At 43.4% G+C, this 13145-nt stretch overlaps 1 protein-coding gene across 10 annotated transcripts in view; it reads right to left on the bottom strand.

Annotated features, from left to right (window-relative positions):
• The window catches only part of CPLANE1 (ciliogenesis and planar polarity effector complex subunit 1), a 162316-nt gene that overhangs the window by 139792 nt on the left and 9379 nt on the right, over window positions 1–13145 (bottom strand). For all 10 annotated transcript variants that reach the window (XM_071099011.1, XM_071099010.1, XM_071099002.1 and 7 more), the window contains 2 exons: window positions 12368–12471; window positions 705–887 (listed from right to left, as the gene is read on the bottom strand). In XM_071099011.1, the coding sequence (XP_070955112.1) occupies window positions 705–887; window positions 12368–12471 (287 nt within the window). The remainder of the gene's footprint in view (window positions 1–704; window positions 888–12367; window positions 12472–13145) is intronic.

Here is a 13145-nt window from a genome sequence, read left to right as displayed (position 1 = left end):
CGGCCAAATCCTACAGTTTTCTATCCATTTCCAATAAATTTTCCCCTTTGGGAAAATTCATATGTAAAGTTAATTTTGAGTTATTAATTTTCTAAGTGCTAGTCTTTTATAACAATAAACGCTATATCATACTTTTATTAACTTTTATATCAAAGATAATTTTTAGGCCGGGCGAGGTGGCTCACGCCTGTAATCCCAGCACTTTGGGAGGCCGAGGCGGGCGGATCACAAGGTCAGGAGATCGAGACCACGGTGAAACCCCGTCTCTACTAAAAATTACAAAAAATTAGCCGGGCACAGTTGTGGGCGCCTGTAGTCCCAGCTACTCGGGAGGCTGAGGCAGGAGAATGGCATGAACCCGGGAGGCGGAGCTTGCAGTGAGCCGAGATCGCGCCACTGCACTCCAGCCTGGGCTGGGCGACAGAGCAAGACTCCGTCTCAAAAAAAAAAAAAAAAAGATAATTTTTAGTGTTATTAAATACTTAAATAACTTATACTTACATACTCACGATGTCAAATTTTCACCAGGATTAAGCACAAAAAGAAATACAAGAAAACTATAAATAAGAAACAGATATTGAGATGACAGACTCAAAGAAAAAGTAAGACAATTTGAAAGATGAAATTTTTTTAAATACACAGTAAAAGTAATACAAAACAGAAAAAAAATCTATAAACAAATTAACACAATTCAAATGTCTCACCTATATGTTATTCGTGGATGAAGAGGAATAAATTCTGCTGGCCCAAATTCTATAGAGCAACCAAATGTAATTAATGTTAACAATTCACCTTGGCAGGTCAATAAAACCAGAGAGCCACGTTTTAACATACAAGCCAGAAAAAGACTATCATGCGTCCAGCTGATATCACCTACCCAGTAGGACCTGTAATAAATAAAAAACAACATGTTTAGAAAAGATACTTTACAATGTTTGTGACGATTTAAAATGGGCTATACCAAGCAGAGGTGTGAAAGTTCAAAAACTGAGGGTGAAAGAATGACTGGTAGTAGACAATTGCCATACATATTTCATGAATTTTACTTCCTAGAACAAAGAAGTTTGTTCAAAACATCTATCTCAACAATATTCCAATTAGAAATTCATAAGCAATTAAAAAATGAAAATATTTGGCCAGGCGCGGTGGCTCAAGCCTGTAATCCTAGCACTTTGGGAGGCCGAGGCAGGCAGATCACCTGAGGTCAGGAGTTCAAGACCAGCCTGACCAACATGGTGAAACCCCATCTCTACGAAAATACAAATAAGCCAGGCGTGGTGGCAGGTGCCCGTAATCCCAGCTACTGGGGAGGCTGAGGCAGGAGAATGGCTTGAGCTGGGGAGGCAGAGGTTGCAGTAAACTGAGATCGCACCACTGCACTTTAGCCTGGGCCACAGAGCGAGACTCTGCCTTAAAAAAAAACCAGAAAATACTCCTAAAGAACCGAGCTTTTTAGTCACTCACATATTAGAATGAATTTTAATCATATTAGAGTCTACAATCAAGATCTACTGATAGATTTCAAGGCCACATCTGTCCTCTCTACAGGAGTCCCTCTCAACAGCAGACTCTTCCTCTTCCCAAAGCTCTAACTGGTACTACTCCTTAACTATTTCGTGATTTTTAAATTTATTTTATTTTTATTTTTTAAAATTTCAGATTTTAATTCCTTTATTCCCTTCTTTTCACAGGTGTTGATATCTGGTGATACTAATGTTTAATTAGAACAAACAGTAGGTCCTCCTCAGAAAATGACAGACACTAAATCAAAAAGACCACTGAACTGAAACTAATACTTTCAAAGTATTTTAATGTGAATGAGAAATTTACCAAAGAGAAAGGAACTTGTGGAGAGTAAAAGAAAACGAAGAGGCAGGGCTAGATAAACCTGAAAACTCTGAAAATATATAGAAGAGCATGGAAAAGTATTCAGAAAAGGAAGTTAGAAGCTCTAAGAGGAAATTCTCCTGCTCTGTAATTTTGCATAGATCCTGGTGGTAGCTCACGTGCCATCCCAAATCACCACCTATGTTACTATTGACTCATATGTAGAGGATGCATATGTAGAGTCTTGTTTAAAAGACTAGGCTTGGCCAGGTGTGGTGGCATAGACCCATAATCCCAACACTTTGGGAGGCCAAGGGAGGTGGATCATGAGGTCAAGAATTCAAGACCAGCCTGGCAAAGATAGTGAAATCCCGTCTCCACTAAAAATACAAAAAAAATTAGCCAGGCGTGGTGGTGGGCACCTGTAATCCCAGCTATTCGGGAGGCTGATGCAGAGAATTGCTTGAACCCAGGAAGCAGAGGTTGCAGTGAGCCGAGATTGCACCACCACAATCCAGCCTGGGCCACAGAGCAAAACTCCATCTTGGAAAAAAAAAAAAAAAAAGACTAGGCTCTCTCGGCCAGGTGCAGCAGCTGACATCTATAATCACAGTATTTTGGGATGCCAAGGTGGGAGAACTGTATAAGGCCAGGAGTTCAAGACCAGCTGGGGCAACATAGCAAGACCCCGGCTCTACAAAAAAAAAAAAAACTGGTCGTGATGGCATGCACCTGTAGTCCCAGCTACTTGGGAGGTTGAGGCAGGGAGGGGAATAGCTTGAGCTTAGAAGTTTGAGGCTGCAGTGAGCTATGATCACACCATTGCACTCCAGACCAGGTGACAGAGCAAGACCCTGTCACATTAAAAAAAAAAAAAAAAAAAAAGGAAGACACTCAGATCAAGACAGCTGACTAGACACAGGTAGTATGTAACTCCTCCATGGAGAGGAACCATGAACTATCTACTTACTATTAAGTAGTAAGTAGATATTCACATTTTGAACAAATCCTCTAGGGCAGAACACTAGGATTTATCAGAAAAGAGATGGGAGGCACCAGAAGAGAGGGTTAGAGGCAGCCTGCCAGCCAGGGACTAAGAGTGGGGAAAGGCTCCTGAAGACAGGGAAACAGTAAGACAAAAATCCACAGGGCTTCACACCCCAAAACAGGCTTTCATAATCTCTGAGTGGGAGAAACCCTCAACCCACTAGGGCCTTGGGCCTCACATATGGAGCTGCCTAAAGATTGCTCAGAGACATTGCTCCGAAAAGGGAAAGCACATGGAATCCCACAGGCATCCAAGCCTAGAGCAGCCTCAGAAAGCCTAGATACCAGGGATCTACAGACTTGGCTGCTGCTGCACTGCTTCAGGGAGGAAGAGGGGAGACCAGGCGCTCTCAGGCACTCCTGGGAGGCTCCCTATCACCCTGCTATGGGCTGCTGTTGAGACCGAGATGTGAGCAGGCTGCACTCCTCACGGCTTCTTGCCTACACTGCTTGCCTGGGAGGGATACCACCCTCTCTGGTCCCAGGCCCAAGGTACCATTTTGAGTGTTTACAGCTGGGTTACGTCCCACCCTTGGGCTGAGTTGGGGCTGAGGTGGCTGCAGGCACCACCCAGCTCAGGGAAGAACAGGGCAGACCAAGCTCTCCTAAGCACACTAAGGACAATACCCACCGACCTGCCACAGAGCAGCTATGTCACTAGAGACTAGTCCCCCCAAACCATCACAACTTCCAGTAACTCCAACATGGACAACTTGGGTCCTAGTGGGTTGCTTCACCACTACTACTGCCATCGCCCATACCATGCCAGATACTCAGAGGCCTGGGAAACTGCCCACACACCTAGACCACCACTCCCACTACTAGCTTCTAAGCATGCCACCTGGAGGCCCAAGAATCAGCCTTCAGGACCCACCAATACCAGGGCCAGTATAAGGTGGTCTAGGGCCTAAAAACAGGCACACTCACCCCACTGCTGCCACTACTAGGGCCTGAAGACTGGCTCAGTTGTTGTCCAAGTCCCTAGCAAAACTTCACCATAACCTCACCTAATAACTATACCTTAAGCCACTGAGGAAATCACAGATGCCACCAACCCTGTGTACTACTGAAGAAGTCATACAAAGATTACATTACCACAAGTATGCAAAATCAAAGCCAAAGTATCCTACTCAATCAACAACATACATCTTCAGGAAAAAATTCCCCTCTATAAATGCATTTTCAAAAAATTAAAACAAGCAACTGCTGTACCAGATGTACAGACATGAATGGAAGGACACAGAAAACATAAGAAAAGCAAGAAAATATGACACCACCAAAGGACTACAAAAACTGTCCAGCAATAGATGCCAATCAAAAATAATTCCCCCAGAGGTTCTAAGATGGCTAAATAGGAACAGCTCAGGTCTCCAGCTCTCAGCGTGAGCGACGCAGAAGACGGGTGATTTCTGCATTTCCAACTGAGATACCGGGTTCATCTCACTGGGGCTTGCCGGACAGTGCGTGCAGGACAGTGGGTGCAGCCCACCAAGCGTGAGCCAAAGCAGGGCGAGGCATCGCCTCACCTGGGAAGCGCAAGGGGTCAGGGAATTCCCTTTCCTAGCCAAGGGAAGCTGTGACAGACAGCACCTGGAAAATCAGGTCACTCCCACCCTAATACTGCACTTTTCCTTTCCAACGGTCTTAGCAAATGGCACACCAGGAGATTATACCCCGCGCATCGCTCGGAGGGTCCCATGCCCACGGAACCTCGCTCATTGCTAGCACAGCAGTCTGAGATCAACTGCAAGGCAGCAGCAAGGCTGGGGGAGGGGCACCTGCCATTGCTGAGGCTTGAGTAGGTAAATCAAACGGCCAGGAAGCTTGAACTGGGTGGAGCCCACCGCAGCTCAAGGAGGCCTGCCTGCCTCTGCAGACTGCACCTACGGGAGCAGGGCATAGCTGAACAAAGGCAGCAGAAACTTCTGCAGACTTAAATGTCCCTGTCTGACAGCTTTGAAGAGAGTAGTTGTTCTCCCAGCACGGAGTTTGAGATCTGAGAACGGACAGACTGCCTCCTCAATTGGGTCCCTAACCCCCGAGTAGCCTAACTGGGAGACACCTCCCAGTAGGGACCAACTGACACCTCACACGGCCAGGTGTCCCTCTGAGACGAAGCTTCCAGAGGAACGATCAGGCAGCAACACTTGCTGTTCTGCAATATTCGCTGTTCTGCAGCCTCCGCTGGTGATGCCCTGGCAAACAGGGTCTGTAGTGGACCTCGAGAAAACTCCAACAAACCTGCAGCTGAGGGTCCTGATTGATAGAAGGAAAACTAACAAACAGAAAGGACATCCACACCAAAACCCCATTTGTACATCACCATTATCAAAGACCAAAGGTAGATAAAACCACAAAGATGGGGAGAAACCAGAGCAGAAAAGCTGAAAATTCTAAAAATCGAGTGCCTCTTCACCTCCAAACAAATGCAGCTCCTCGCCAGCAATGGAACAAAGTTGGATGGAGAATGACTTTGACGAGTTGAGAGAATAAGGCTTCAGACGATCAAACTTCTCCGAGCTAAAGGAGGATGTTTGAACCCATCACAAAGAAGCTAAAAACCTTGGAAAAAGATTAGACAAATGGCTAACTAGAATAACCAGAGAAGAGAAGATCTTAAATGACCTGATGGAGCTGAAAACCATGGCACGAGAACTACGTGATGTATGCACAAGCTTCAGTAGCCGATTTGATCAACTGGAAGAAAGGGTATCGGTGATTGAAGATCAAATGAATGAAATGAAGCGAGAAGAGAAGTTTAGAGAAAAAAGAGTAAAAAGAAATGAACAAAGCCGCCAAGAAATATGGGACTATGTGAAAAGACCAAATCTACGTCTGAATGGTGTACCTGAAAGTGACGGGGAGAATGGAACCAAGTTGGAAAACACTCTTTAGGATATTATCCAGGAGGACTTGCCCAACCTAGCGAGGCAGGCCAACATTCAAATTCAGGAAATACAGAGGACACCACAAAGATACTACACGAGAAAAGCAACTCCAAGACACATAATTGTCAGATTCACCAAAGCTGAAATGAAGGAAAAAAATGTTAAGGGCAGCCAGAGAGAAAGGTCGGGTTACCCACAAAGGGAAGCCCATCAGACTAACAGTGGATCTCTCGGCAGAAACTCTACAAGCCAGAAGAGAGTGGGAGCCAATATTCAACATTCTTAAAGAAAAGAATTTTCTTTTTTTTTTTTTGAGACGGAGTCTCGCTCTGTCGCCCAGGCTGGAGTGCAGTGGCCAGATCTCAGCTCACTGCAAGCTCTGCCTCCCGGGTTCACGCCATTCTCCTGCCTCAGCCTCCCGAGTAGCTGGGACCACAGGCGCCGCCACCTCGCCCGGCTAATTTTTTTGTGTTTTTAGTAGAGACGGGGTTTCGCCGTGTTAGCCAGGATGGTCTCGATCTTCTGACCTTGTGATCCGCCCGTCTCGGCCTCCCAAAGTGCTGGGATTACAGGCTTGAGCCACCGCGCCCGGCCAGAAAAGAATTTTCAACCCAGAACTTCATATCCAGCCAAACTAAGCTTCATAAGTGAAGGAGAAATAAAATCCTTTACAGACAAGCAAATGCTGAGAGATTCTGTCACCACCAGGCCTGCCTTACAAGAGCTCCTGAAGGAAGCACTAAACATGGGAAGGAACACCCAGTACCAGCCACTGCAAAAACATGACAAATTGTAAAGACCATTGATGCTAGGAAGAAACTGCATCAACTAATGAGCAAAATAACCAACTAACATCATAATGACAGGATCAAATTCATATATAACAATATTAACCTTAAATGTAAACGGGCTAAATGCTTCAATTAAAAAACACAGACTGGTAAATTGGATAAACAGTCAAGACCCATCAGTGTGCTGTATTCAGGAGACCCAAGTCATGTGCAGAGACACACATAGGCTCAAAATAAAGGGATGGAGGAAGATCTACCAAGCAAATGGAAAACAAAAAAAAGCAAGGGTTGCAATCCTAGTCTCTGATAAAACAGACTTTAAACCATCAAAGATCAAAAGAGACAAAGAAGGCCATTACATAATAGTAAAGGGATCAATTCAACAAGAAGAGCTAACTATCCTAAACATATATGCACCCAATACAGGAGCACCCAGATTCATAAAGCAAGTCTTTAGAGACCTACGAAGAGACTTAGACTCCCACACAGTAATAATGGGAGATTTGAACACCCCACTGTCAACATTAGACAGATCAATGAGACAGAAAGTTAACAAGGTTATCCAGAAATTGAACTCAGCTCTGCACCAAGCAGACTAATAGACATCTACAGAACTCTCCACCCCAAATCAACAGAATATACATTCTTCTCAGCACAACATTGCACTTATTCCAAATAACAGGCATTAGAGACTACAAAAGACGGGAGTGGAGTGAGGGCTGAAAAATTACTTATTGGGTACAATGTTCACTATTAACACTAAACGCCCAGACTTCACCACTACACAACATATGCATAAAGTGAGTGAACTTATAAGTTATCAGTATGCCTCAGGGGTAAGAGAGATCAAAAAGAGACGAAAACCTATTTAAAAGAATAATAAATGAAAACTTCCTAAGTCTAGCAAGAGAGTTAGACATCCAGATACAGAAGGCCCAGTGATCCCCACGCAAATATACAGCAAAAAGGACTCCACCAGAGGATATTATATTCAGAATGTGTTAAGTCAAAGGGAAAGAAAGAATTTTAAAATTAGCAAAAGAAAAGAGTCCAGTCACCTATAAAAGAAACTCATCGATTTCCTCTAGGTTTTGTAGTTTGTGAGCGTATTATTTCATAATAGTCTTAATAGTCGTCATATTTCTGTTGTATCAACTATAATGTTTAGAACTGGAACAAGACAAGGATGCCTAATTTTACCACACTTATTCAACATAATGCTAGAATTCCTAGTCAGAGCAATCAGGCAAGGTAAAAAAATACATGGTATCCAAATTATCACTGTTCACTGACAATATAATCTTAAATCTAGAAAACCCTAAAGACTCCACAAAAACTCTTAGATTTGATAAATTAACATAGTAAGATTTCAGGATTCTTTATATAACAAAATGAATATACAGAAATCAGTATAAAATACACCAGTAACTATGTAGCCAATGACTGAATCAAGAAGGCAGTCCCATTAACATTAGCTACAAAAAATAAAATACCTAGCAATATATTTAATCAAGAAGGTAAAAGATCTCTATGAGGAGAATTATAAAACACTGATAAAAGAAATCATAGATGACACAAACAAATGAAAAACCATCTCATGCTCTTGGATTAAAAGGCCAGTATCATTAAAATGAACATACTGCCCAAATAAATCTACAGATTCAGTGCAATCTCTATCAAACTACCAGTGCCATTTTTCACATAATTAGAAAGAACAATCCTAAAACTCGTATGGAACCAAAAACAAAAGAACAAAGCTGCAGGCATCATATTACTTAATTTCAATTTTTTTTTTTTTTTTTTTGGCGACGGAGTCCCGCTCTGTCACCCGGGCTGGAAAGCAGTGGTGCGATTTCAGCTCATTGCAACCTCTGTCTCCTGGGTTCAAGCAATTCTCCTGCCTCAGCCTCCTGAGTAGCTGGAATTACAGGCGCCCGCCACCACGCCAGCTAATTTTTGTATTTTTACTAGAGACGGGGTTTCACCATGTTGGTCAGGCTGGTCTTGAACTCCTGAACTCATGATCTGCCCGCCTCTGCCTCCCAAAGTGCTGGGATTATAGGCATGAGCCACTGCCCCCAGGACTTTTTTTTTGTTTTTTTTGAGACAGAGTTTCACTCTTGTTGCCCAGGCTGGAGTACAATGTTGCAATCTCTCGGCTCACCACAACCTCCGCCTCCTGGGTTCAAGCGATTCTCTTGCCTCAGCCTCCCGAGTAGCTAGGATTACAGGCATGTGCCACCACGCCCAGCTAATTTTACAAAATCCAGTTTAGTAGAGACAGGATTTCTCCATGTTGGTCAGGGTCTCCAACTCCCACCCTCAGGTGATCCACCCACCTCGGCCTCCCAAAGTGCTGGGACTACAGGCGTGAGCCACCATGCCCAGTCTACTAATTTCAAACTATACTGCAAGGCTATAGTAGCCAAAACAGCATGGTACTGGTATAAAAACAGCACACAGATAAATGTAACAGAATACAGAACCCAGAAACAAAGTCACATTCCTACAACCAACTGATCTTCAGCAAAGTCGATAAAAATATACACTGGGGAAAGGACACCCTATTCAATAAAAATAGTGCTGGGAAAATTGGATAGATGTGCAGAAGAATGAAACTGGACCCATACCTCTCATCATATACAAAAATTAACTCAAGATGGATTAAAGACCTAAACATAAGGCCTGAAACTATAAAAATCCTAGAAAACCTAGGAAAAACCCTTCTGGACATTGGGCCAGGCAAAGAATTTAAGGCCGCATCCTCACATGCAAATACAACAAAAATAGACAAATGAGAATTAACTAACTTAAAAAACTTCTGCACAGGCCGGGCGCGGTGGCTCAAGCCTGTAATCCCAGCACTTTGGGAGGCCGAGTAGGGTGGATCACGAGGTCAGGAGATCGAGAACATCCTGGCTAACACGGTGAAACCCCGTCTCTACTGAAAATACAAAAAACTAGCCGGGCGAGGTGGCGGGCGCCTGTAGTCCCAGCTACTCGGGAGGCTGAGGCAGGAGAATGGCGTAAACCCGGGGGGCGGAGCTTGCAGTGAGCTGAGATCCGGCCACTGCACTCCAGCCTGGGCGACAGAGCGAGACTCCGTCTCAAAAAAAAAAAAAAAAAAAAAAAAACTTCTGCACAGCAAAAGACACAATTGAAGTAAAAAGACAACCTACAGAATGGGAGAAAATATTTGCAAACTATGCATCTGACAAAGGGCTAATATCTAGGATCTATGAAAAACTAAGACAACTCGACAAGCAAAAAAAAAAAAAAAAAAAAAAAACCTCATTAAAAACTGGGCAAAGAGCATGAACAGACATTTCTCAAAAGACATACAACCAGCCAATAAACATATGAAAAAATGCTCAACATCACTAATCATCAGAGAAATCAGAGAAATGCAAATTAAAACCACAATGAGATAACATAACCAGTCAGAATGGCTATTACTAAAAAGTCAAAAAACAACATGTTGCAAGTATGCAGAGGAAAGGGAACATGGGAACATGAGAAAAGGGAACAAACAAGTTTGGTGGGAATGTAAATTAGTACAATCATTATGCTACAGACATTTCTCAAAGAACCAAAATAGGAACTACCATTCAATCCAGTAATCCCACTACTGGGTATATAACCAAAGGAAAGAAATCATTATATCAAAAAGATACTTGCACTCATATATTTATCACATTACTATTCACAATAGCAAAGATAGGGAATCAACAAAACCATCTAACAACAGAGGATTTTTAGTAGAGATGGGGTCTCATCGTGTTAGCCAGGATGGTCTCGATCTCCTGACCTCGTGATCCAGCCACCTCAGCCTCCCAAAGCGTTGGGATTACAGGTGTGAGCCACCACGACCGGCATCAAATACTACATATTATAACTTGTAAGTTGGGACTAAACAATGGGTCCACATGGACATACAGAGTAGAATAACAGGTACTGGAGACTACAAATGACGGGAGGGGAGTGAGGGTTGAAAAATTACCTATTGGGTACAATGTTCACTATTAACACTGAAAGTCCAGACTTCACCACTACACAACATGTGTATGTAAGAAATATGCACCTGAGGCCTGGCGCGGTGGCTCACGCCTGTAATCCCAGCACTTTCGGAGGCCAAGGCAGGTGGATCACGAGGTCAGGAGATCAAGACCACCCTGGCTAAAACGGTGAGACCCTGTCTCTACTAAAAAAATACAAAAAAATTATCTAGGCATGGTGGCGGGAGCCTTTAGTCCCAGCTACTGGGGAGGCTGAGGCAGGAGAATGGCATGAACCCAGGAGGCAGAGCTTGCAATGAGCCAAGATTGCGCCACTGCACTCCAGCCTGGGTGACAGAGCGAGACTCCATCTCAAAAAAAAAAAAAAGAGGAGGGGGGAGGGATTGCATTGGGAGTTATACCTGATGTAAATGACGAGTTGATGGGTGCTGACGAGTTGATGGGTGCAGCACACCAATATGGCACAAGTATACATATGTAACAAACCTGCACGTTATGCACATGTACCCTAGAACTTAAAGTATAATCATAATAGTTAATAAATTAATTAATTAAAAAAAAAAGAAAAGAAAAGAAATATGCACCTGTACCCATTAAATATACTTTTTTAATTGTTTTAATTTTTAAAGACTATAAACCCCCCAGGCTCCCTGACTAAATAATGGTCTTTCCAAACAAGCCTTTTTCATTTCATCCTCTCCAATTCATCCCAACGTTTCTCTACTTACTCATGATTAAATTTCTCCCAGGAAGACACAAAAATAAATGAAAGAGAAAAGAAAGTATGTTATCTACTACCCCACCAGACCCTTCCTTAAAGTATTTAAGGCATTCCTTATATAAAGCAACTTTTAGGCTGGGCATGATGGCTCAGGCCTGTAATCCCAGCACTTTAGGAGGCCAAGGTGGGAGGATCACTTAAGGCCAGGAGCTAAAGACCAGCGTGGTCAACATAGCAAGACCCTGTCTCTACAAAAAACTTTAAAAAGTTAGCCACATACAGTGACACACACCTGTAGTCCCAGCTACTCAGAAGGCTGAGGAAGAAAGGACTGCTTGAGCCCAGGAGTTCAATGCTGCAGCGAGCTATGATCACACCACTACACTCCAGCTTGGGCAACAAGTAAGACCACTTTTTTTTTTTTTTTCTTGAGACAGTCTCCCTCTGTCGTTCAAGCCATTCTCGTGCCTCAGCCTCCCAAGTAGCTGGGACTACAGGTGCATGCCACCACACCTGGCTAATTTTTTTTAATATTTTTTTTAGTAGAGATGGGGTTTCACCATTTTGGCCAGGCTGGTCTTGAACTCCTGACCTCAGGTGATCCACCCACCTCGGCCTCCCAGAGTGTTGTGATTACAGGTGTGAGCCACCACACCCAGCCTCGGCCTCCCAAAGTGCTGTGATTACAGGCGTGAGCCACTGTGCCCAGTCTTTTTTTTTTTTTCCTTTGAGACAGGATCTTGCTCTGTTGCTCAGACTCAGACCGGAGTGCAGTGGTGAGATCATAGTTCACTGCAGCCTCTATTACCCAGGCTCAGGTGATACCCCCTATCTCAGCCTCCCAAGTAGCTGGGACTACAGGTGTCCACTACCATGCTCAGCTAATTTCTTTCTATTTTTCAGTAGAGGCAAGGTCTCATTATGTTGCCCAAGCTGGTCTCAAACCCCTGAGCTCAAGTGATCCTCCCACCTTGGTTTCCCAAAGTGCTAGAATTAAAGGAGTGAGCTATCACACCTGACAGAGACCCATCTCTTAAAAGAAAAAAAGAAAAAAAAGACAGACAAAAGAGTTGTTACCTAATAAGTGCAGCTGGAACCACGCGACTCTTGTTACTACATCCTTTAAGGCTACCACAGAGAGTAACAAAATTCAGTGTGTTTATAAATAATACCTGAGTTGCCTAAAAAGGAAAAAAAGACAAGAAAACTATTAAAATTATTTTACTGTAACCATTACTTATAATTCTGGCGACATAGAGATCTATTACTATATTAATAAACTATCTAGGGAGAATTTCTCAACTGGCAAGGCAATATTGACCCCTGGTAGCCTTTGCTCTTTTATGTTCCACCTTAAGAACATTAGTTACCGCAGTGCTCTTCTTTCCTCTTTTTCCCTTATTCTTTTTTCATTTCTGAGAGCCAAGTTTTGAGAGTTACGGCATCTAATTTAAAGAACTTTACCAATCCACAATGTCAAGTTGGATTAAACACCACCAACTTAAAGAATATAAAGTAGGCTGGGCACAATGGCTCACACCTGTAATCCCAGCACTTTGGGAGGCTGAGGTGGGAGAATTGCTCGAGCTTAGGAATTCAAGACCAGCCTGGGCAATATGGCAAAACCTCATCTCTACCAAAAAAATACAAAAATTAGCCAGCCATGGTGGTATAAGCCTGTGGCCCCAGCTACTTGGAAGGCTAAGGTGAGAGGATCACTTCAGCCTGGGAGGTCAAGGCTGCAGCAAGCCATGATCGCACCACTGTACTCCAGCCTAGGCAACAGACGGAGACCCTGTCTCAAAAAAAAAAAAAAAAAAAAAAAAAGGAATATAAAGGAGTATGTAGAAAAAGA

Source organism: Macaca nemestrina, chromosome 6 (genome assembly GCF_043159975.1).
Source record: "Macaca nemestrina isolate mMacNem1 chromosome 6, mMacNem.hap1, whole genome shotgun sequence".
NCBI lineage: Eukaryota > Metazoa > Chordata > Mammalia > Primates > Cercopithecidae > Macaca > Macaca nemestrina.
Note: the sequence above shows the minus strand (reverse complement) of the source record. Positions and strands in the feature narration are given on the sequence as shown.